The sequence below is a fragment of the Cnephaeus nilssonii genome (assembly GCF_951640355.1).
Source record: "Cnephaeus nilssonii genome assembly, chromosome: 3".
Taxonomy (NCBI): Eukaryota; Metazoa; Chordata; class Mammalia; order Chiroptera; family Vespertilionidae; genus Cnephaeus; species Cnephaeus nilssonii.
The window spans coordinates 20,107,833-20,134,542 of NC_137074.1; the positions used below are offsets into that span (position 1 = coordinate 20,107,833).

General features: G+C 37.7%; 1 protein-coding gene across 3 annotated transcripts in view; it reads left to right on the plus strand.

Annotated features, from left to right (window-relative positions):
• The window catches only part of MME (membrane metalloendopeptidase), a 98,891-nt gene that overhangs the window by 64,816 nt on the left and 7,365 nt on the right, over window positions 1-26,710 (plus strand). For all 3 annotated transcript variants that reach the window (XM_079766247.1, XM_079766248.1, XM_079766249.1), the window contains exons 16-22: window positions 708-811; window positions 13,610-13,668; window positions 19,930-20,049; window positions 21,508-21,641; window positions 21,756-21,821; window positions 24,386-24,481; window positions 24,828-24,904. In XM_079766247.1, coding sequence (XP_079622373.1) covers window positions 708-811; window positions 13,610-13,668; window positions 19,930-20,049; window positions 21,508-21,641; window positions 21,756-21,821; window positions 24,386-24,481; window positions 24,828-24,904 — 656 coding nt within the window. The remainder of the gene's footprint in view (window positions 1-707; window positions 812-13,609; window positions 13,669-19,929; window positions 20,050-21,507; window positions 21,642-21,755; window positions 21,822-24,385; window positions 24,482-24,827; window positions 24,905-26,710) is intronic.

Consider the following 26,710-nt stretch of genomic DNA (forward strand, 5'->3'; position numbering starts at 1 on the left):
GGAGACCCTTGTAGCAGGAGCCTAGTGTCTAAGACCATAGACTCAAAGCTGACTGTGTGGGTTCAAGTCCTAGCTCCACAAGTGCACTTGTCTGTATCTCAGTTTCCTTAACTTTTAAAAATATATATATTTATTGATTTCAGAAAGGGAGAGGGAGAGATAGAAACATCAATGATGAGAGAGAATCATTGATTGGCTGCCTCCTGTACACCCCCTACTGGGGATCAAGCCTGCAACCCAAGCATGTGCCCTGACTGGGAATCTAACCGTGACCTCCTGGTTCATGGGTCAACACTCAACCACTGAGCTATGCCAGCTGGACTGGGCTTCTCAACTTTTAAGTGGTGATAATAGCCCATCTTCACAAGATTATTAAAATATTGTTAGGATGTTGCCTGGCCCATAGTAGGTACTAATAAGAATAAGCTGTTATCACATCTGGTATATAAGGATTAATATCAATATGGTAAGGCTTGCCACTTAGTTTTATGTGTTTAAGTATACTGAAGTGGTGATTCAGCCACAGCCACAGTGACCTGTAATATAGAACTAGACTGGTTGGAACTAAATCCTTCTTTGGTAAGTTTTAATGCTCTCTGTTAACTTTATTAATAGGTAGAATTTAAGAAAATATCCTCTATATTTTTAGCAAAAGTTTTGAAGATTCTGGTTTTAATATTTTCACCAAAATCTTTTATATGATGTAGTACAACTACAAGGAAGATGAATACTTTGAGAACATAATGCAAAATGTGAAGTACGGCCAACATAAACAACTAAAGAAGCTTCGAGAGAAGGTGGACAAGGATGAGTATGTATATTCCAGTTTTTAATATATTTATTCAGAAGAGGGTTTTTTCCCCCTCCTCTTTGTTGTATGAAGAGGAAGAGTCTGACTTGGGATAGTGTTAAAAAGTACAATCGTCCTCCTATGAAGTACTTTTAAAAACATCTAAGAAGATTATACTAAAAATGGGGCAGGATTTAACCAAATTAAAATGTTTTTATTAAGGTACATCCTCAGATAACCTAATTTCTTTGGTTTCTATTCATTTTATTGCCTGTCCCTCTGCTTTGCTTGTGGACAGGGTTCTCAAGAACACCTTAATTTAAGCAAACCATGGCTCCTTCAAGCCTTCTCTGAGGACTTACTTACTGTACTCAGAATTTCCTTCTACCCACAGCCCCACCTGTTTTCTGTCCATCCCCTTCCTCAATTGCTCCATGTAACACTTCTCTCACCCTAGAGGTAGCCAAATATGAGATACCAGAAATCCCTCTCAATCATAGCCTTCAAATGCTCTTAATCTCTGTTTATTAGTGGGATTGGTCCTTCATATTAACTATTGGTTTAGCATTTACTTATCAATTAAATGGATGTGTCCAACATATTTATCAACCTATGTGGTTGTGCACTTAAATCCCTAGAATTGCTTCTGTTTGACATCTCACTAGGTTCTTAGCTGCTAGAGAATAGGGGCCATTTCTTTTGACCATTCAGCACAGTACAGAATACATAGATTTTCAGTTAAAGCTGAATGAATGAATGAATGATGAACAAGTGAAAAATAAACATACTTACTTGATTTGTGTGGTAACATACCAGTGAGATTCTTGGTTCCTGTATGCATTTATTCTTTCATATATTCATATTATTAAACTAAACTAATATTTTAGAACACTGGCTAAATCTAGGTGTCATTGGGTACTGGGAGAATCAAAGGTAAACTTGGTTTATGTTACATTGCATTATAACAGTAGAAAGTAGTGTTGAGGAGGGGGAGAAATCCCCTCTTTGCCCCTCTTGAGTTCTTAAGGCTGAACTAACAATAAAAATGACATAAGACCAGATGCACAGAGGAAAAAGTAATTTAATATATGCGTGTGGGAGGTTATAAATGATACTCTGAGAAATTATGAACCAGCCAGCTCTTTATGCCTTTTAGACAAAGAAACAATACATTTGACAGGACAAAGAAACTTAGGTTTGTGTAATCATTAGTGAAGAATCTAAACAAAGTTTGGGCTTCAATAGTAAATTAGTAAAGAAATAACAAGTTTTGCTTATACAAAATTAATAAATTAATAAAGAAATAACAAGCTTTGTAGCCCTGAATTCCTTAGCTCTAGGGATAAGGGTGTCTCAGTCTACTGTAGCAAGGAGGAGACCTTTCATAGGGGAGATTTATTTTCTGCATTCAAGGAGAGAAGGGTGGGTCCATGTGCCCTTCTTGGCATTGACTGCTTGTCAAGTAACTTTAATTCAAAATTATCAATATGCTAATGTGTGATATTTTGGGGTGGCCTGCCCTGACCCCAACAGTAGGAAAGACATGATGTAATAAATAAACTCTACCACCAGGAGGGCTAGACAAAAGTCCTAAATGGAAATGCTAATACATTTCAATTCTTATACAACATTTTGAACTCTTCAGGTATCCTGAGAGACTGATTTCTTTTGCTAACCCCTGGGTTTGTACTGGAGCAAAGGTTGTGTTATCTGGGGCTAAAATCAGGGCTGCAAATGTCAGAGAATGTTTGGCATCCAGCTGGCAAAGAGGAAGGAAAATGGTTTCGTATCGTACAGTTGGTGTTGTAATAGATTATCAAGTTGTTTCTCTAGAAACCCACACAAAGTCATCAAAAAGAATACTCTGTGGGTTAAAATCTGAGAAGCTTCTGACAAGTCTGAATATTTTCATTTCTTTAAAATATATAAACTTACATTCAATAAATGTTAGCACTGTGTAAATTATTGTCAAATACTCTTTCTGAAAATAGCTACTATAACTTGCATCCATGTGACACAAGAAAATTTATTTATCATTTTAAAAAATAGTTGTTGAAATATTGCTGATGTTTTCTCTTGAAGTTGATGTAGACCCAGTTCCAGAATCACTTTGTAATATAGTTTGCTCTTTTCATTCCCTTCCATCATATGGATTGATTTTGTTTGAGTTCCCTTCTCTTTATGATAAGCAGTCAAAAGTCAAACTTGTATATAATATTTTAATGAATGTTTGGTGAATAGCATGCATCACTCAGTAGTACTTTGTGGATGTTCTCCATAAACTTCTGATAGTCAATCACAAGTGCATATGACTTCTTAGGTCTTCTCTGCCAGGCCTGGCTAGCTATTCTTCCTTCCCTATCTAATGCCTGAATACTGAGTACAAGGGTTCAAAATTCTTGACTGCACATGAGAGGCATCTGGGGAGTATTCGAAATAGTACCGATTACCCAACCATGCCTCCCTAGATTTTTGATGTACTTGCCTGTGGGTGGGGACCCAGGTACAGTAGGTTCTTGAATAATGTCGTTTTGTTCAACGTTATTTCATTATAACATTGATGAAATGCTTAAATAGGAACTTTTAACTCTTCTTTACATCAATTAACCTACAGTCAAGTTGGTTTCATTATACATCATTTCACGTCAATTCCAAGAAGCTATGGGTGACATTAAGTGAGTACTTACTGTACTGGTTACTTTTAAGTACAGCATGTTACTGTACAAAACAACATGGGATTAAATCAAGCACAAGAGGAAATGATGCAATCAAGAGGCACACTAAACATGAAAGGTGTGAGGGCTGCTGCCTGGGTGACACAGCATACTGTTACACAAACTTATTTTTCCTGAGTAGAAAGAGTGCACTCTAAAATAACGATGAAAGTGTAGGACAGTAACGTATTCGCTCATTATCATTTTCAAGTATTATATACTAGACATGGTCGTATGCTATATTTTTATAAACTGGCAGCGCAGTAGGTTTGTTTGTACCAGCATCACCGCAAACATGTGAGTCATGCGCTGTGGTATGACATTACCAGGCTACAATGTCTCTAGGCAATAGGAATTTTTCAGCTCTACAAGAATCTTATGGGACCACCATCGTATAGAAGGTGGCATTGACCAAAATGTTCTGCAGAGCATGACTCTGTCTAACATGATTTAGCGCCAGTAGCATGAGTATTTTCTTGCAGACCATAGAGCAAACACAACCTTGTAATGAGAAAAGGACATAGCAGAACAAAACAAAATGAATGTCTACTCTTGTTTTTAGATCTGATGCTATTTTGTTAGTTTCTCAGGCCAAAACATTTTATAATGTAATTGGGACAGGTAGTGCCAGTGTTTGTAAGTCATGACGATTGAGCTGTGGAGTTACTTTTTACAAACTACAAAGTCTTATTTCATTGCTGAACCTTTCCTGCTGTGTAAATAAATAAAAACACTGACATCGGCAGCCTAAACGTTTTATTGAGCAGCTACAATGTGTGCGAAGCAGTGCACTCATCGCTGTAGGGGATAAACAACTAAATCTGAGGACAGTGGGGTTACAAGGAAACAAAGTGCTAGGGCAGTACTTTTTTAAAAACCACGATGAAATCATTACTTATTAGTAAAACATTCCCTGGAAACATGTCAGCATTTAACTTCGTATTGAGGTGGATAGAGGATCCACTACAAGCAAAACGAAACAGAAATGCTCAGTTCCTTTCTGCCTTCCCCTTCGTTGCTTGACGCCTGCTGTTTTTTTCTGATTGGATGGTGTGAAGCCCCTGAAATAAGTGGTACTCCTGTGGTGGACAGCCCAGCATCCGGGGCTCCATGGGCTCTTTCTGAAAGGCCCAAACCAACAAAAATGGCAGGGAGTTTGGCGCCCTGTGAAGTGACACTGTAGTTTAGCCACTGCTTGAGTCAGTAACACTCTTTTGTGTCCCAGTTCTGCCTGTTACTACCTGTGGCCTTTCAAAAGCCATGCAGTTTCCTCATTTATAAGAGGAGCAGGTTGGTTTAGACTGCAGGAGATCTCTAAGGCTCTCTCAAGCATTACAGTTCCATGGCCCTGACTGTGAAGCTTTGATAGGAGAGGATGTTTTCTTCCTTGGCGTCTCCGTGTCAAGTGAGCCAAGAAGAGAAGAGCATATTTTTAAAAAATACACGTATATTTTTATTGATTTCAGAAAGGAACGGAGAGTGAGAGAGAAAGAGATGGAAACATCAATGATGGGAGAGAATCATTGATCAGCTGCCTTCTGCACGTCCACAACCCCAGGCATGTGCCCTGACCAGGAATCGAACCGTGACCTCCTGGTTCATATGTCGCCTCTCAACCACTGCGCCATACTCTTGAAAGCTAGGGAGTACCTCACCTCTTTCTAAAATATCCCTTCTGATTTCCCCTTCACTGATGTTTCTAGAATCATTTTCCTTCTAAGTAAGTCCAGTGCCAGTGAACTTGATTATTAAAAGAAAAACAGTTGTGCAGGACTTACATGGGTCAATGTGATGGCACAGAGGTGGGGCATTAATAGGACCTATCCAGGTAGATGTGCAGATTGGAGACTTGGGGCACAAATGAATTTCCATGAGTATAGATTTATGGGGAAGATTTGTGAAAAGAATTATTGGGCTCATCAAGTACTACTCAGTGATGCCCTAGCGCCGGTTTGGTTCAGTGGATAGAGTGTTGGCCTGTGGACCAAAGGGTCCCGGGTTCGATTATGGTCAAGGGCACGTACCTCAGTTGCACGCTCCTCCCCAGCCTGGACCCTGATCAGGGCTTGTGCAGGAGGCAACCAGTCGATGTATTTTTCTCACATCGATGTTTCTCTCTGTCTTTCCCTCTCTCTTACACCCTCTTTAAAAAATCAATGGAAAAATTCTTTGAGTGAGGATTAAAAACAAACACACGTACTACTCAGTGAGAAAGATGAGATAACAGGTAGTTAGACTAAACTTGGATAAATCACTCTAACTCCCCATGATAGTATCTGCCATGGTATGCTCATGTCCTGCACATGCTATAATCAATAAAAAATTTAAGTTGTCATCTTTTATACTCCCATTAAACCAACCGACTTTGCAATTTTCCAGTGCGTTTGGGGATTATAAACAAAACACATTTTATCAGTAAAAATATTTCTGTCTTTTTAATTAGCACCAAAAGAGGGTTTTGTTTTGTTTTATTTTATTTTGTTTTCAGATGGGGAAGGAGAAGTAGGGAGGGAAGATAAATAGTTGAAAGGTTGAAGTGTTAAACTGGGAGAACTTTGCAAGAGAATTCTGGAACTTTCATGTCAGTGAGCCCTCTTGAGAGGGTGGTATCCAGATGGCACAAGGCTTCCTTCCAGCTGCCATCATTCCCTGCAGCTCACAGAGCAGCAGCGCCTCACCACAGCCTGTGCCTGCCCCTCCCTTCTCCAGGATGAGAAGGGTCAGCTCTCCTGGGGCCTGGAGGACCCATCAATATGCTTAGGCCCAAATCTGTATTGAGCACCTATCATGCTTCCACCCTGTTCTAACCCCTAGAAATACAATTAAGAACAAAACAGGAAATAAACCAAGAGGACTACATCAAACTAAAAAGTTTCTGCACAGCAAAGAAAATGGTCATCAGGATAAAAAGGTAATTGATGGAATGGGAGAAATTATTTGCAAATCATATATGTGATTACTTGCCGGGGCTGACCAGCAGCCCCTGAATTCCAGTTAACACCCTGGGGTCTGCATGTACACAGACTTGTTTGGAAACAAGTCTCTCCGCCTTCGACACTCCCCTAAGTTGGAATTTCGATAAACAGGGCAGGCGGCCTTCCACACCCTTCCCTTTGATCAGAATGTCCTCCTTACAAACTTTCCAACCAAGTCTCGTGTGCTCCCAACAATAAGTGGTTAATCTCCCAAATATATAAGAAGTTTCTACAACTCTGTAACAAAAACAAACAAACAAACAAACAAAAATCCTAATGACCCAATTTAAAAATGGACTAAGGACTTGAACCGGCATTTCTCTAAAGAAGACATACAAATGGCCACCAGGTACATGAAAAGATGCTCAGCGTCAGTAGTCATCCAGGAAATGCAATCAGAACCATAATGAAATATTACATCACTTTAGCAAGATGATATTGTCAAGAGACAGAAATTGAGAGAGAGAGAGAGTGAGAGAGAGAGAGAGAGAGTTGGCCAGGATGTAGAGAAATTGGAACCCTTATACCATTTATGGGAATGCAAAACAGAACAGCCACCTTGGAAAAGAGTATGAAAATTCCTCAAAAAATTAGAGGTAGAACTACTGTATAATTCAGAAATCTCACTTCTGGGCACATACCCAAAAGAGTTGAAATCAAGATCTCAAAGAGATATTACTACATTCCGACTTTCATTGCAGCACCATTCACAATAGCTAAGATGTGGAAGTAACCTGTTTCCATTGACATTTAATGGATAGATAAAATGTGGTATATACATACTAATCAGCCTTTAAAAGGAAGAAAATTGTGTCATGCAATGACATGGATGAGCCTGAGGACATTATGCTAAGTGAAATAAGCCAGATAGAAAAAACATACTGTATGATTCCACTTATATGAAGTATCTAAGATAGTCAAGTTCATAAAATCAAAGAATGGTACCAAGGGGCTGGGCGTGGGATGTTATTAATTAACAGGTATAAATTTTCAGTTAAGCAAGGTGAAAAAGTTCTAGAAATATTTTGTACACATTGTACCTACAGTCAACAATAATATGTTGTACAGTTAAGTAGGCTAAAACAGTGGTCGGCAAACTGCGGCTCGCAAGCCACATGCAGCTCGCGAGCTGCAGTTTGCCGCTCTATTGACTAATGAGTTTGCCAACCACTGTGCTAAGAGGCTAGATCTCGTGTTGGTGTTCTTAACACAATTAAAAAAAAGAACAAAGCCTGAAACATCCCTGCCTTCATGGGGTTACCAGGCTAATGAGATAGATAGACAATAAACTTAAAATGTTGTTGTATCATTGCTAAGTCTTATATGAGATGTAATAGTTTTCAATTTTTTTTATAAAAGATCCCAAGATTATTCTAAATCAGGAGAAAAAGTCACCAAAAGAAAATTCTGACAGAAATGATCCATCAACCCATAACTTCCAAATCTGGAATTTCTCTATATTTGGCATATCACATACATAGGGGTGCACACATATGTGCATGTACATACATATAAACTTATTGATTGAAGACTAAAACGATTGTGCTTGTTGAGAAACTTAGAACCACACAACCAACTGATGACTTCTAGGAAGAAAATCAAGAGTAGTGATTTCTATTGCCTTTTGTTGAAAGAGAAGTGGATTCTCCCACTTTAATGTCTGAATAAGAGCTCTGGCTCTCACCACTCAGACAGTAAGATGATTCATGCAGAATACTTCAGTTATGTTAACAACTCTTATGCAACAACAATAAGCAGTTCAATGAGGCTCTTTGGTCCTACCGTGTTTTTGCCTTTGGGTAAAAAATTGCACCTTATAGAACAGTGGGAAGAATTTGTGTTAATGGAGTCAGGGAGCTGTGGTGGTGAGGATGGCGGGGGCTGAGGGGTAGAGGGAGTAGGCAGGCCTGAGTTAAGATTTCTGCTTTGATACTTACTAGCTATATGAACTTCGACAACCTACATAATACCGCTAAGCCTCAATGATTCCTTTAAAAACTAGGATAATATCTACTTTTGCCTTGTAGGGTCATTGTATTCTGTGTTGTGTAATGTGCCCTCCACATAACATTGATGCTCATTAAATAGAAGCTGTTTTTGTTATTGTCTGGTCAAGGTGGGGCTTCAGGGTGATGTAGAAGCCAGCATCCTAAAACTTACTAAGGTAAGAGGGAGCCCTGTGAAGTGAAGGGGGTCAGAACAACCCTCACCCCCACCCCCCGCAAATGTGTTGATTATTTTGAGCTGAAGACAAGGCCCGAAAGTCTCTCGGATAAAGCTTTTCATCTCCCCCTAAACTGCCTAAAAAAACTTTGATGAAGGTTAATACTAGAGACAACTACAAAGCCTGTGAATTAGGTGTGGGGAGCTCGGCAAACATTTGTTTACCAAACATTTGCTCTTCCCATCTTCCTGTGAATTGATTTCCTTCCCTTTGAAGCCCTAGACCCCTAAACCCTTCTGCGCATCTGGGGTTGCCCTATAAGCCACAATTGCCCGACTGTCTTTGGGCTTCTTATGTCTATGTGAGGCTCTTGTACATACATAATTAAATTTGTGGGGTTTTTTCCTATTAATCTGCCTTATATTAATTATTAGATTAGCCAAAAGGGCCTAGAAAGGTAGAGGAAAAATTTTTCCTCCCATACAGAAACAATTTAAAACTAAGCACTTTCATTTTAGAGGTTGGCAAGAAAATGGCATTCATCATTTTAATGAAATTTTGTGTATTATTTAGATCAACAACTTAGAGAAGGGGATGGGATTGGAAGATGATAGAGTCCTCTTTCTCCTTGGTTTACATGTTTCTTTTAGTTTGTAAGTATCAGGACAAAGAATTTGATAACCAAACTGTGCCTTCGTTTCTACACCTGAAAATTGGACATGTATTTTGGGTGGTTTGAAGATAAAGGAAGGTACATGGAAACCTCCGAAGTCTTGATGAGATAATATTAATAAATGTGAAGAATTACAGTGGTCCTCGCGATTACAAATGAGAATTCTCCTTTCCAGGAGTACGTGAGGAAGACAGAGAAAACCACTGCATTTCATTGATGATTTCAAAGGAGTTACTCATGAGATGCTGAGAAATTGAACACTTCAGGGAAAGGGACATTCATTAACTGTTTGGTTGTTTTAAGTTTTAAAGTCACACATGAGTGGGTGAAGAAGAAGTTTTATTCCAGGTGCTTTCACAATCCAGTGGGTTTATTATATCTGAAAAGCTATAGGATCAGGGCTGTCAACTTGTGCTTTTCTTCCCTGCTGTAAAAATGATGTTTGTGTACTTACGTTTTATCACCACTTAGATTCTTCGGGGTAATGAGAGCTGGAAAAGAAACACCTGGTCCCCCTCTTGAGTCTTTCAGTTATATTTCCCACCCCCACCGTTAGCTCAGCTTTGAGGGCCACGCTGCATATAGTGGCTCTTCTTTGTTCCATCATTGAAAGCCCCAAAGAACAAGTTTACCTGACAAAACTATGGCTCAGAAATTAAAAGTAAAACTTTCTTACTTCTTGTTTTCCCATGCTGTGCTTTGTCCCATACCACACATATCTTTGCTCCTACACACCCAGACCCGGGAGGCAGGAAGAGAAACCAAAGAACAGGGTGATATTTCACTCGTGTCTCAGGCTTGATACCTGGCCAAGAGGCTGCTGGTGTCTGACCTGCAACTCTGGAGGCACCTGCTCTATCCATTATTGTAGGGCAAGAATCACCACCATTTGGTTTTCCCTTCTGCTGCACATTTCCTCTTTTCTGTACTGTTCTTCAGGGGCGAATTTGTCTGTCTTCCATGAATGGAAGTGTCTCCCAAAACGTCAAGGCTACATCCAAATCAAAAGAACGTCGTTTTGTTACATCACCACTTAATTTGAAAAAAAAAAAAAATTGTTTTTAGCGCTGTGTTTTTCTACTTTTATAAAAATTTTATTTTATTTTAAATGTTTTTATTGATTTTTAGAGAGAGAGGAAGGGAGAAAGAAACATCGATGAGAGAGAATCATCATGGATTGGCTGCCTCCTGCACGCCCCACACCAGGGATCGAGTCTGCAACCCAGGCATGTGTTCTGACCAGGAATCAAACCACCAAGCCACACCAGCCGGGCTAAATTTTATTTTTCAATTACAGTTTGCATTCAGTATTATTTTGTATCGTGTGTATAGCATGGTGGTTAGGCAATCATACACTTTATAGATTCCCCCGATATTTCCAGTACCCACCTGGCACCATACGTAGTTATTACAACACTATTGACTTTATTCCCTAAGCTGTACTTGACATCCCCGTGACTATTTTGTAACTACCAACTTGTGCTTCTGAATCCTTTCACTGTAAATTTAACTTCTTGACCACAAATCTTAGACATTGAGTCTGTAGCTGTTCTCTTCATTTATTTAAGATGTAGTGATCGAATCAGAGTACTTCCAGTTCCAGGGACAGTACGTCCTGGGCAAATGAATCTGGGTAAATTAGCCCAGGGCTGATCGGAGGGCACATTGAGAAAGATCTCATGGAAGGAAAGGCAAACGCTAAACACTAGTGCTCTCTGAACCTAACCACCATAATTCTAATTTTATTTGAGCATTCTGTGCTCATAAAAAGCAACCTATTTTCTTGAATGTATAATTCACAGTGGACATTTTAATATGCAAAACCCTCCCTGCTGGAAAGTTACAAACATGAATCAAAATGCAATCTTAAGCCTTTCACAGTAATGTAACAGGAGAGCAGGAAAGCACCAAACAAAAGGTACGACATTTATTTTTACAAAAGCAATAAACATGACATGGGTAATATAAACTTCATTCATCTATGTCCTACTTTTGAGATCTGTCACTGTCTAAAATATTAGTTTCATATGTCTAGTTCCTTTCCTCTGTAATGTAATTATTTTTTTAAAATGTTTGGGTTGGCACCTTTTGTATTTCAGTATTAGCATTGTGCCTGAACCCAGAACCAAATAATTTGCGTATTATTTCCGATTACCCATAAAAGCCCATGCTGAGTACACTATCACCACATCAGAAGTGCGTCATTGAGTAACTGAACCTTAAAACAGCCGAGACCTGGAAACATGGTAACTTTTATGACAAAATAAGGATAAGCTGTTTTTGCATAAAACCTACTGACATATTTGCTATCAAAGTGTTGAGGACACGTCAGAGATACTATTCTAAAGTTACCACAAGAATGAGCACATTTTTCATACAACTTAGAATCATATTTGAACCTGAGTCATGATAACTGTGTGACATATATATATATGGTAGACCTAATCCATGACTTTTCCTGATCATGATTTTTATTCATATAAATATTTCATAATATTTTTTGGTCACACAAACAAAATCTGCTTGTGTTATACAGTTTCTGATCTCTTGGTTTTAATCTGCCCTCCCTGTGTTTACATATACATGTTTTTTGTGGTGAGTCACCACAGATCATGTGGGAAGCAAGAAGAGTTTAATTAAAATAAATAAGATTAGGTGACTGTAATCATCAACCTTTAAGAAATTAAAGTATTGATGACTCAGCTGCAATTAAATTAGGGAGGACTGATATGTCAGTCACAGACAGCATCCTGTTTGAAAATGTTTTTTTTTTCTCTGTTTAAAACAACACCATCAAACTAAAGAAGGAACACATTGATCAACCATCCCCCCTCCCACACTCTCCATCTTCAAACTTACTTTCTTCCTACGGAAAAATTCACAGAAACGTTATCTGGATTTTTAAAAAATCCCAAATCCTTCATATAAATATCTTAGTCATGTTATTGGAGATAAAACCCATACTTAATTATAATTTATCAGACACTTGTTATATCTGGCCCTCCCGCAGTTATTTTTTAAGAGAGCAAAATGGGACTCCCATCTGATCTCCCACCATAGTTACAGAAATTGTAGCTAAAATGCTGACTTGGGCAGCTGACTTTGTACTGCTCACCTCACAAAGCAGGGTCTGGAAACAGTTCTGATTTAACCTCATTGTACTAATTACTGTAAGCTCCTTGCATGAGTAGGATAATAATTGCTATACTAATTGTTGTCCGGAAAGTGGAATAACTGCAATGAAGTTGTTTTAAGTGTTTGCATGTGTGCTGACATTTAAGAGGTTAATCTGAAGTTAATCAGTGTCCATTTTTCAATTAGTGCATAAGGATGTATACTAGTCTATTATTAGGCTAATATATTAAACTAATTAGTTTATTAAGATGGGAATAATACTCCAGGAGCACAAAAGTACTTGAATATAATTATGATTATTGATATGCAATCTTTGTAACATATGTATTGAAAGACAAGGGAACATTGGTATCTATCCTTTAGCTTAACACTATCCTTGAATTACTGTCTGAGAGCTATTTTTTCCATTTTCTAATTCAGTCTCTTTTTAAAAATTTTTTAATGTTACCATTAGTACAGGAGTCCCCCTTCCTCCCTCCCTTTGCCCACCTCCACACTCCCCAACTCCCCCTTCCTAGGCCTTTACTGAATTACTGTCTGTTTCCATGGGGTATGCATATATATTCATTAGCTATTTCCTTCAACTTCTTTATCCAGTCACCCTACCCCCTTCATCAACTAAACTAGAGTCTTCTGAATTGAGATGTATTTTATAAGAGCTGTAGATTCAGAGCCTAAGTCATGCTATACACAGATAGACAAATCTATTTAAGAGCCACCTGGATTTCATTTTACAGTCATCATACAAAAATAAACGTTTGCTCAGTTAACTGGAATGTCTCTTTTTAAAAAATAATTTTAAACAGGAATGAATCGGAGGCACATTACCTCTTCATGTACTGTCAACTGCTCCAAAATTGTTGGCCATCGATACCTGGTATCAAGAACATAAAGTTAAATGCACTTTAACATAACCTTAATCCATTGCAATTTCTGCAGAGATACATTTCATGCAAATGTAATAACAGATTGCAGACCTGGATATATTCTGATTTTTCAAGTAGAAATACTTTCAAATGAGCTTTCTCACCTAGTGAGCTGATTTTTAATTTGTTGATCATATTTCTTCTGGGAATGGTAACAATCCTTTTATTGTGTTGAGCAGATTGAATCAGACAATGCAGTGTCATTTATAACGTCTCGTCATGTTTTCCATAGGTGGATAAGCGGACCAGCTGTAGTCAATGCATTTTATTCTTCAGGCAGAAATCAGATAGGTAAGATCTATTCCTAAATAATGCTTTATTATCTCTTTATTGTTTTCAACCTGTAATGAATTGCATGACCAATTTGTAATACTACCCATAAAAGCATAGCTGAGGCTGAGTTACTGATTTATTGAATATACTCTGAAAGTAATTTTATTTATGTATCTCTTTTCATGATAGTTGCAAATTTTAAATCAGGACAAATCATATGAAGTAGTTTTTTAAAGCAATACTCTCATTTTTAGTAAATGGTTTATTTCTAAGTACTTTTATTTTTTAAAGCACCTTATGTCTCTATAAAATTAGATTGACTTAAAGACTTCCTAAGTATCAGCATCTTAAAGTGGTTCAAGGGTCCAAAAACAACATTTTAAGAGATTTCATTTTCCTGGCAATTCTGTATTCTGGCTTTGGTGGAAATGGTCCTGTTCCATATCATCATTTTTTTTCTAGAAGACTCCATGGGGCTCAAGAAAAGAAAAAGAGTTGAAAAGTCAATTATATTAGGCTGAACCATATGAAATTATACTTACCCACTTTTGACTAAAGAGAAAAAAATTTCACACTAATAGTAATGTGGCAAAAAATGTGCATAGAAATTAATACATGAGTAAAATGACATATTGAATAATTAAATGGCTTAATATAACAAAGATATATTTTTTTTCCTCTTCCTGGGAAGACCTTGACATCTCTAAGCTTTCTCATTAGTATCCCATAAATGGGTTCATTTTTCCATAAGTGTTTCTAGTGTGTAGAAAGGCACCCAACTAATTCAACAGTAGCAGGGGTCTTCTAAACAGTACAGCCAGCTTCTCCAGGTGTACTCTGTCCAGGGTTTTAAGTGTGGTCAAGAACCAAGAGGGAGACAACTCCAGCATTATCCTAAACTATCTCAGAGTCTGCCCTAAGCATCATTTTTCTTGAATTCTGTTACTGATTAGATTAGAAATGATGAAAGATCCTGTAAGATTTTTACCATTGGTTAAAAAATAAACTTTCAAAGAAATTGGACACCTTATTTTATTATAAAGTTTGATTATACCTTTCCTCATTGCTTTTAAACCTAGAAAGAGTTAAATTAAGAAGTTACCGACATTTTCTTTTGTATTTTTATGGTTTTTATTTTTTGAGTTAATCTTTAACCCAGCTGGAATTTATTTTGGTATGTGACATGCAAATGATTTATAATCAGAAAAGTTTGTCTTTATATAACATGTAGATAATAAGTAAGGCATGTGCACCAGGTTAAAATCAATTAGCTCAAAGTCTTTTCTAGGCTCATACACATCCCAGCTAGTGGAATGATTACCTAAACTCAGACCAGAGCCTGTTTAATGATCAACTCGGAACCTGTCTATCCTTTGTAATGTTGTCCTAGAAACCATTGAAACCTTTTCTTAGAAGTGCTTTTATTGCGAAGGAGTCTTTACTTTGAAGACCGCTTTTTTAAAAATTTATATTTTTATTGATTTCAGGGAGGAAAGGAGAGAGAGAGAAAGATAGAAACTTCAATGATGAGATAGAATCATTGATCGGCAGCCTCCTGCACACCTCACTCTGGGGATGGAGCCCACAGCCCGGGCATGTGCCCTGAATGGGAATGAACCGTGACCTCCTGGTTCATAGGCCGATGATGCTCAGCCACTGAGCCACGCCGGCCCGGCATGAAGACCTCTCTTTGATGCTCAGTAATTCTGTCAGTGTAACATCTAGTTCATTCTAGACTTGGCCTTAAATGGGATAAATAACCTTTAATGGAATCCCAAGGCAAAGTAAGGCAGCCTGGATTTTGGTTCTGCGTTAGGGCAGACTAAGGGATATAGCTTCATTGTAATCCAACTCTGGAAGGGCCCTGGATCCTCTCAGATCTAGTGCTGAGTCATGCCAATGAGAAGAGCCAGTCAGACCCTCCATAAGACCTCGCTGGTCTGCAGCTCTCCCTCTAGAGCAGGTCCGCATAGGTCACGCCCAGACAGATCCTTGTTTGGCTCTGAGTTACCCCATATTTCTGGAGCTGGCTCAAAATTGGTCCACATCAGAGATTCTCTTATCAGAGAAGACTTGGGAATGTTCCCATTTTGTATTTAATGCCCTCAAACCAAACAAGCACCCAGCTAAAAGGAAAAGAGGGTAAAAGTGGCCTAACATTTCACAAAGTAGACCATTAACCTCTGAATAATCAAAAATTGGCTGCAATACCCAATCTTAATATATAAGAAAGACATTTTTTTAAGATTCTTAAGATAAATTCGTCTGAAGGAAATACCAAATTTAAAAAAATTGTTAACTTCTTTTCAAACGCTTGTCTGCTAATAATAGCAGTTCAGAGAAAGGGAAAGTGTCATTTGAGAGGAGAAATCTTTGATATGAAACGTTTTCTCTTTTGACAATTCATTGAAATCTTCAAAGTGGGGATTGTCTTAACTAAAAATAATTGAAGGTCCTGATCTCCTTCTTACTTCTTGATAAAAGCGAGTGTGTGTGTGTGTGTGTGTGTGTGTGTGTGTGTGTGTGTGTGTGTATGTGTGTACATACACAAATATATAATGTTTGCAGCATTGTCTTCATGGATTTGGTATCAGGTGCATTATAGAATTAGAATTGATATAAAATAACATGTGTGTCATAGATGACCCTTCCACCTTCACACAAATACCCCAATTAAATTGCATACAATATCTCATGGGATTGGTTTTGTTATGTTATGGTAAAAAAAAAAATAACATGTTTTATTATCATACAGGGAGTTATTCATAGTAATAATTTCTCCTTTTTAATTCAGTTGCCACCTTTTGTCATAACTCATACATGTAGGCTACATTCCAGTTTTTATGCATCCCACCAATTCACATCAACTAAAAAACAGTCATCTTCCATAGCAGCAAAGTACACTGCAAGTATTTAATTCACTCACTGGTTTCTATTCCTTGCATGTTTGCTCCATGGAGCTCTGGAAACCTTTCCTGCTGTCAAATATTTCCCTGTAAATTCTAGGCACTATTCAGTCATCTTATTAAACCTTAAAATCTTATCCAAGGAAATGATCACGGCAGAAGGGAATACTTCTGCATTCTCCTTTTTCATTAACAATCAATTTTTTTTTAAACTTTAGGAAATCTGTAGATTATTTATATTTAGTTTATCCAGCCTGGGTGGTCTACGACCATCTTGAGATAAGAAAGTTTTCTAAAGTTGTTTCATTCATTCTTAGGAGTCTTATTTTCAGACTTGAAAATTAAGAGTAAATATTTCCAAATATTTAATATGAAAAGAATTTAATTTTTATACCAAAAATTGATTTTACCTAATTGCAATCTTGAGCTTTATATCAAAGATTCTAAAATTGAATTGTTTGCACACTTAAAAACATGAACCAGGGAAGTGAGGAGGAAGGAGCAGGGAGAAGCCTAGTCTTTTGTTTCATGGACTAATGACTTATTTAATTAACTAGCTTGTTGACATCCATAAAATATGCACAACTAAGCAGTTGGTTATTATGAAGAGTTGTGAAGTCTCCTACTAAGAGTGATAAGGCTAATGGCAAAAAGCCTCATCATAGAGGTTTAGCTGACAGAGAAAAAGGAGAAATCATCATTTGCAAAGCTGAACTTGAAGACTAGTATTTAGTATGAGCCATAAAAATCTTATCACTCGCCTGAAGAATGGCATATTAGTGTATAATTAAAACAGTAGGATCTTTACAGATAACGTTTAGTCTTGCTAGCACGTTTCATAAGAGCATTTATATAATGGGTGGATTTTAATCAGAGTACATAGTGTGGGAGATAATGTTCACTTTAAGTTAATAAAGTACTGCACGTAATTTTTATACTTTAAGCTAAAAGTTATTTCTTGGTACTGTTGATAGCTCAGGCAGCCACATATGAGCTATAACTTTCATCAAAATTCACCAAGGACAAAAGTATTTTTGTTGTTGTTACTTGGTCATTTTGATGCTATAGCAACTTTGCAGATTTTTTTAGATGTCTGGGGAGCACATAGATTGCCCAGTGTATTTTTAAAGTCTCTGTAAATATCTAATATTTAGCCCTGAAACACACGCAAACCTATGTTGTATTCACCCCAATATTTGCTACTCGGTGTTGACTAGATATTAAATTTTTTAAGGTCAGGGCACTTCTTATGTGCTCCTGGTATCCCACATTGTGATGGCCCGGGGCTTTGCAAGCAAATAGATATTATACTAATGATATTTTTTGTTCCAGAACATAATGTTTCAGTTATTCAGTGGATACTAGAGTTTTCAAACATGAAAAATAAAGTTACTAAATTATGAGCATTGTGAACCAAAGGGAGTTGCATGAGGGAGGCGGGCAAGTAGGAGAGAGCCGTGGAGCCAGATCAGGCAAAAGCGTTGGCGTTTCCTTAGAGAGCTGTAAGCCGTCCAAGGTTTTTTTAGCAAGGAAGTGGTAATGAGTCAAGTTGCACTTCAATCTGCTGCAGGATAGATTAGATTTAGGATACATTATAGGTGGGTGAGACAGGAAGTGGTAAGAGCAATTAGGAAATTAATTCTAAGGCAAGGAATGAGAGTGTGAAAGAGGATGGTGTGGGTAAGGCTGATAGGAGAAAAACAGAAGAGCCGCTTCTAGAAGGGAGGTGGATGATCCTCTCTTTTCTTTTCTTTTCTTTTCTTTTCTCTTCTCTTCTTTTCTTTTTTCTTTTCTTTGCTTTGCTTTGCTTTGCTTTGCTTTGCTTTGCTTTGCTTTGCTTTTCTCTTCTCTTCTTTTCTTTTTTCTTTTCTTTTCTTGATTTCAGAGAGGAAGAGAAAGAAAGAGATAGAAACATCAACAATGAGAGAGAATCATCGATTGGCTGCCTCCTGCATGCCCCCTACTGGGGATTGAGCCTGCAACCTGGATATATGCCCTAACTGGGAATCGAACCAGTGACCTCTTGGTTCCTGAGTTAATGATCACCTGCTGAGCCACACCCAGCTGGGCTGCATGATCCGTTCTTTTTTTTTTTTTTTTAATGATTCTTTCTTTTACTAAGTAGACTGTGTAAGATTTTATTAAAGAAAGGAGGCATCTGAGATAAGTAGAAAATGTTCACTTTGGGTGAATTAGACCCTTCAAATGCCATGAATAGAAATAGTAAAGTCAAAAGAGTAATGACTTACAGGGGAAAATGAGGAGTTTGATGTTTGACACATGAAATTTAAACAATAAGACATCTAAGTGTAGAAAGTTAACAAGTTAATGTAGATGTCAGAGTAGACCTATAAAAATAGTTATTTACTAAAGTCTTTAGGACACCGTAGTAAATTTATTTATTCATTTATTTATCACTAGAGGCCTGCTGCATGAATTTGTGCATGGGTGGGGTCCCTCGGCCTGGCCAGCGAGATCAGGGCCAATCAGGGCCATCTCATCCAATCCCACCCAGTCCTGATCGGGGGCCATCAGGGCCGGCCAGGGGGAGGGACCACAGGAGGTTGGCTGGCCACAGGAGGTTGGCTCCGGCGTTGAGTGTCTGCCCCCTGGTGGTCATTGCACATCAGAGCGATCGGTTGACCGGTTATAATGGTTGCTTAAGTTTTTATATGTATAGATGGTTATTAATTTGTTCAACACCTTTTCTAAGCACCTAGAATTTTCCAGGCACTATTCTTGTTTTAAGTGCTGGAGATAGTGAACTGAAAAAACTCAATTCAAAAACAAACACAGATCTCTGCTCTCCAAGGGCTAATAGTTGAGTTGTTGGGAGGTAGGAGGTGGGCCCGTAAAGAAAAAGAACAACAATTATAAATAAGGAAATATACAGTCATAGATTTCTTGATGAAAGTAAAATACAAGTAGCGGTTGGAGATACCTTCCATTGAGTGGCTCTATTTATTTAGCAAGCTATTAAAGATGGATAAAATGTTAGAGATAACATTAAAAGTAATACTTGTGATATTAAGTAACTATTTCCCCCAAATATTTACAGTGGGGAAAAGACCTTCTGATTGAAGATGATAATTTCCCTTGCTCTAAACTCCTTTTGGCAGAAAACAATCTTACTAGAGACTGTCAAGTAGATTATAGTTCTAAATCACAGATTAATGGTGTCACTCTGGGATGAACTCTTTGTTATCAACAATAATGAAAGACTTGCATGTGTTTCTATCACAAAAGATTTTTGTATGTAATTAAATGAAACGGGACATACCAGAAAACAGTTTAGCAGGCAAGAAGCCAACTCCAGGCCTGTCATCCCCAAATAAAACCACAAGTAATCCTTAACCATCTTCTTTCCTTGTAGTCTTCCCGGCTGGCATCCTGCAGCCCCCCTTTTTCAGCGCCCAGCAGTCTAAGTCGTTGAACTACGGGGGTATCGGCATGGTCATAGGACATGAAATTACCCATGGCTTCGATGACAGTGGTAAAGTGAACTTGACATTTCTTTGGCGGAGATATAGCCCTAGAAACCTGATTAAGAGCTATTATAATTTAGCAATACAAAAATAACATTCATCCATGTATCACTGGCTTAATAATCACCATACTTTTAGCGTTCCTTTTAAACTGTTGCTTAAGAAGATAAGAAATTTCTAGTAGTGAGGTAAGCCCTGATGGAATAAAGCAAATATTCACATTGAGAAAACCCTGATGATAATATTTAGTCTTATTTTATGAGTTTTTATGTCTTAGTTCTCCAGACTTTTAGAGGGCAAGGTCCACGTCTTAAAATAAGATATAAAGAATTAAACGTTAAGGTGCCCTAAAGCCATAAGAGTCTTAAGCCACTTGTGGTGTGTGACTTCTTTCTCTTTTTCATCTTAACCTACTACCTAGTTTAGGCCTTGCAAACAGTGGGCACTTAAATATTTACACAACACAAAATGGTGTTTTGATTGGCAAAATAGATTTAGAGTTTCAGTGAAACTGAGAAGAAAAGTAGTAAAGTCAGGAGATATGTAAAGAGGTGATAATTGAAGCTATGACAAATATTGGTTTGCAAGGAGAAAGAAAATAGAAAGAGAACAATAAAGAGAAAATAATTACACCTTAACTAGACCTTCAGAGATGCAGGGAAAGAATAGGAGATGTGAAGGGCACAACTTTGAAAAGGACTTACTAAGTGTCTGTTAACTCAATGAACTATACAGTAGTCTTCACAGGTAGAAACTAATACTATTTCCATTTATTAATGGGGGAAAAATAGAGACACATAAAAGGCTCACTTAAAGTCACAAAGCTAGAAATTGGTGGAACGAGGATGTGAGTTCAGATAATTTGTCTTCATAACCATTTTCTTACTCACTACATCATGGATAACTATTAAAAAGATGACAAAACTCAGTGGTAAATCAAATGACATCGATAAATATATCTCAAAAAAAGGAAAAGATCGATGTATTTAGGGTTAGCAGGAAAGCTCCAGGAGGAAAGGTGACTTTTTCTTTGTGCTTGAAGTAGAGGGCAACTGAGTGCACCATATGTCACGAGAGTTTGAGGTATGAAATGAATGCCAGAAAGAAAATATTGACCTTTCAAAATCTCAAAATACCAAATGAAACAGACATGGTTTCTGTAGAAACCATCTAACAGATATAAGGCATTATTTCAGGAATGCTTATCTGGTGGCCTCAGCTGAGATCTTAAGAGCCAGGTCGGTGAACCATCTGAATTAATAGTAAGGCACATCAGCAAACAAAATCCTGGCAGTCCAGATGTCATCAACTCTGAATGAGAAAGAATAACAGTTCCTCTCATTATGTGTTCAATTTAATGTCCTCTCACACAGTGGTATTTCAGTTCTGGCACTTTGAATTAAAAATATCTTATTGTAATTTTTGATGTAATGAGTTCTCATTGTACTTGAATCAATATATTCTAGGCAGAAATTTTAACAAGGATGGAGACCTTGTTGACTGGTGGACACAACAGTCTGCAAATAATTTCAAAGACCAATCCGAATGCATGGTGTACCAGTACGGAAACTTCTCCTGGGACCTAGCAGGTGGACAGCATGTATGTCATCAGCATTCTCTTGAAAAGTTTCAGATATATCCAATCTTAAGTGAATTACTGATGCTTTTTAACAATCAGAATATAGTTAAGGGTCTTTTTTTTTTTTTTTAACAGATCAATGGAATTAATACTCTGGGAGAAAACATTGCTGATAACGGAGGTATTGGCCAAGCATACAGAGTGAGTAATAATATTTTTCCCATTTTAGTGGTTGGAGTGTATATTTATCATATTCATTCATTCATTCACTCATCAAAGCCTTTTGCAAAAGACACATAATGTAAGCAACAAAAGATTAAAATGGAAAATATAAGGAGAAAGGGGATGGTAAATATGCTAACCAGCAGGGGCAATGCAGTTAGTTGCGATTGAGCTGAACACACGAAGCTGAGAAGAAACATGAAGCATTATATCAACAGAAATAAGGAGATAGGCAAGTCCACAGCGGAGGCAACCTTTCTCTAAAAAATAATCTCTGAAATAAATTTATGACAAAAGAGGCCCCATAAAAAGAATTATTTCAGAATCATTGATCAATGTACCAAACAGGACCTTCAGTTTCACAACAGGTGAAGAAATGTTGAGGAACTATAATCAGCATAAGCCACAGTTCATTTACAATGATACAGTGAAGGACTAAGTGATACGGTTTCAGCATGTGGCCTTTTAGTCATCCAAACTATCATGACCAGTTGGTTGACAAATGAACTGTGGGTTAAAGAAGAGGAGGAGAGGCTCAGTAGTTGGATCAGGAAAGAAGAGGAAGCACCAGAACTATGTGGGAGAGAGGACAGTGGGGCCTGTGACTTGGCAGTGAACACGGACGGATTATCAGAGTGTGAGACTTGGGAGATTACACTGACAGCAAAGCTTCCTAAAAATGAATCCCCATCAAGTCCTGAGAGATGGTAAATGGCTGCTGCTTTGAATGCTTGGTAGTTTTTCTTTTACTGGATGCCAGACATTGGGCATTTTACATTCTTGAGAGCTGAATATTTTTGCTTTCCTATATTTTTTAGCTTTATTCTAAGACACAGTTAAATTCCTCAGAAATGGTCTGGTGGTCCTGTTGGATCTTGCTTCTATAACTTAAGTCTTAAGTGGGACTAAGGAAGTGCTCAGTCTAAAGATGATTATTCTCCACTGCTGAGGCAAGACCCTACTGTGTGAATCTTGAGGTCTTTCATTTTTGTTAGGTGTGCATACCAGACGTTTTTATCACTAATCCTTGGCCATGGTTCCTCACTAGCATTGGGTAGTTTGCTCACATGCATACCCACATACTCAGGTGAATATTCGAGAGGGCCATCTCATTTGAGAGGGCCATCTCATCGCTTGAGATCCTCTATCCATGCAGTTTTCTCTTCTTCAGTGCCCTGTCCTTGGTATGCCTGAATATTTTGTCCTCAACTCTAGGAGTCCCTTGGACTCTGATGGGTTTTCCTTTCTCTATGTTGTAGCCTGGAAACACTGAAGGCAATAAGCTGGAGCAATCATAAGGCTCATCTATTTGTTCACCATCTCAGAGAGATTACTCCCCCCTTTCCCAGTGTCCAGTGTAATGCAAGCCATTGTTTCATATGTTTTGTCCATCGTTTGGTTGTTTCAGTGGGAGTGTTGTTTAACCAGTCCCTGTCGCTCCATCTTGCCTGGAAGAGGAAGGCATCAGTCCTCTTAATACTCCTATAGTTATTCTTATATACTGCCAGATTAAGAACCACTGATTTAAAAATCCAGTCAAAGTCTGGGTTGATCGTACTTCCATGGAGATGCTCATCTAGAATAAGTACAGAATTATAATGCAGCAAAAAAAAATTTTGTGCAAATATTTTATTATGTTCAAAATTATAATATCTAATGCTCTGTCCCCTACTAGATTGTGAACTCCCTAAGAAAGAGCAGTCTCAAGTATCCCCCATTTACCCAGCATTTTTACTTAGTAGAGATTCAATAAAACTATGATAATGGCAAGTAGAAAGAAATGAAATATATCTCCTGCTTATCTAATTGGTGACTTTCTTTAGTAATAAATTGGAAATGACTCATCTCAAAAATTTAGTTGTCAATTCCTTTCTTAAAGTATATTTAAGCAGAAGAACACTACATTTTCCAATAGTTTCCATAAATCCTCTTGACTTGAGATCACTTTTTGACATTCAAATAACCTAAATTTCTTTTTCCTAATGTAACCAAAGTTCACTTTGTTTGGTTCTGTCTTCAAGGAGCCAAAATAATTGCTCATTCTTATTTTTAGAGTCATAGAATATTAGGCCTCTAATGGATCTTAAGAGAATCCCTCGACTTTTGGCAAGAATCACCCAAACAAAGTCTGCTATGAGTATATTTTGCTAAGAGTAGTAACTAAGCTAAATATAGCAATTACAGACTCTCTTGGAAATCCATTCTTCCAACTAGCTGGACTTATTCATCTACCAGTAGAATAACATTTACATAAGCTTTTCATTGCTTATTTAAGTCATCCATTGATAACTGACATTTGTTGATCATTTGACGTGTGCTGGACTCTTCTCATTTGTTAATCATTATCTTGTTCTTTTCAAAGCATTTGTAAATGAATTCGAGTTTTCTTTCTAACCATGAAATAGTTGTAGGTTGCCATATCTAAGTATATTATGATGATTATGATACAAAAAGTTAAATACTTGTTACATGGTCTTTTGCATAGATTTACATATAAATTTGTAAAGGATAAACATCATATTTCTGTTTCACTAACTGCCTAGGCCTATCAAAAGTATGTTAAAAAGAATGGTGAAGAAAAATTACTTCCTGGACTTGACCTAAATCACAAACAACTCTTCTTTTTGAACTTTGCTCAGGTATGCTACCTTTCTTGATTGATAGATATGAAAATCATTTTGAGTTATAATTTTATAGTAAGTTAGATAATGCATGCTGATTTTTCTTGATTTAATCAATTGTGGCAGGTCGTTTGACTTGACTAAATTTTGTTGTGTATAACAGACTGTCAGATTATATTAATGATAATTATGCTCCTGGTTGCCTATCATTGAACAGTATTTAAAGAGTAAATGGTTGAGGAATGCAGAATTCCAATTTAATTTTTGCAGTAGGAAGTTTGCTTTTTTCTCAGCCTGCCCAAACAAGTAAGCAGTTCTTGATTAAACCTAAGCACAAAATTTCCTTTTTCTATTCCTATCCTAGGTGTGGTGTGGGACCTACAGGCCAGAGTATGCAGTCAACTCCATTAAAACAGATGTCCACAGTCCAGGCAATTTCAGGTACATGGGTTTGAACAGCAGCCAAGGTGCTCTAATATTGGCTCCATTAGTTCTGAGTTTGGAAATCGGCCTTTTCTAACTCTGAATCTATAAAATTTGGAAATCCAGTGTTGTTGTTTTCTTCTCTTTTGAGGGTTACAGATAGGATCAACAGAGCAGATCAGGTAAATGTCATGTTTACACAAGCATAACCTTCACTGCTCTTATCCTCAGAATATACATGACCTAGGTTCAGTGCTTGATGGATTCCAATAAAGATGTCACCTCAGAACAGTGGCTCTATTTAAAGGTAGCGCAAGACATTTCTAAAAGGCTGTGAAAGGTTCAGGCCTAGGACCCATGAGTAGCTATGCCAAAGAAAGATTTCCATTCAGCATAAAGGAAAACTTGCCAGTAATTAGAGCTTGTATGTCATGAAATAAAGTTATCTCCAAAGCTCCAGGAGAGAGTACCTTGAAGCAGAGGTCTGAGAACAACTTGTCAAGGATGATGGATTAAAATGCTCTGCATGGTGGAAGAATGAGTTAGAAGATATCTAAAGCCCTTCTCAAATCAGAAAATCTATGAGAACATTGGATTGAAAGAGAATCACTCTAACCAGCATTTGAATGTTAAAGCCTAGATCTCTATCTAGCTGTTTTAGGACTAAATTCCTAATGCTATCCCTTCCCCAGGGACTTCAACCCTTGTGATCAGCAACAACTTTTCTCAGGCAAGACTATCTGAAAAATAAATTTAAAGTTTTGTAGGGTGATTGGAAAACAGTCTGAAAACAAAAGAGAACTAATGGGCTGAATTTTAAAAGCGCTTCCTAAATAAACATGAACATAGTGCCCATATCATTCACTTCTAGGGAAAGACCACATTCAAATATGAAACAATAAAATACCACATTTAAAAACTCGTGTTGTTCTAGTATGATCATTAGCAGCAGCAGCATTTATATTTGCCTTAACATTTCTTTCAAAATTCATTCACTCAACAACTGTTTATTGTATGTTCATTTTGTGTATAATCCAAGCTAAATTTAGTCTTGCTAAAATATCCAAATTAACTGCTTTTTAGGTAACCAGCAACAAAAGTCACTGGATCAATTGACATTATGTTTTATCCAAGTAACTTTTAGTTTCAATTTTTAAAAGTTGTCTTTTTTCTTCTGAAGTCTTTGGAAGTTAAGATGTCAGAATCTTATCATTGCTCTCTGAGGATAACAGACTGAGGAGAGCAGTTATAAGCTCACGCAAACTACTAACCACCATAACAATCAAATTTCGAAGTTCTGCCACACATATCCCCATGACCTAAAGCATCTATATATATAAAAGCTTAAGCGACTGTTCGACCAGTAGCTATGACGTGCACTGACCACCAGGGGCAGATGCTCCAACCTGTAGGTTAGCTTGCCGTTGGGATCTGGCCAATCAGGACTGGGTGAGGCGAGCCAGTCACACCCTGGAGCCCTCCCATGGTCTCTCCCCAGTGCACTGGTGGGGTCTCTCGGCCTGGCCTGGCCTGTGCCCTCTCGCAATTCAGGACCCCTCAGGGGATGTCAGAGAGTCAGTTTCGGCCTGATCCCCGCAGGCCAGGCTGAGGGACCCCACTGTTGCATGAATCTGTGCACTGGGCCTCTAGTATATCCATAAAAACCTAAGTAAATTTAAGTAACATTATTGTAATACCTGGTACATCTGGAGTCCTTGGAGAAAGGGGACTGCAAATTAATAATTTGATAGCTCAATTTTGTGTCTTGAGTATTAACATTTTTATCTTAACCACTGGGTTAAAAACTTCTCTGTTTAAAATATA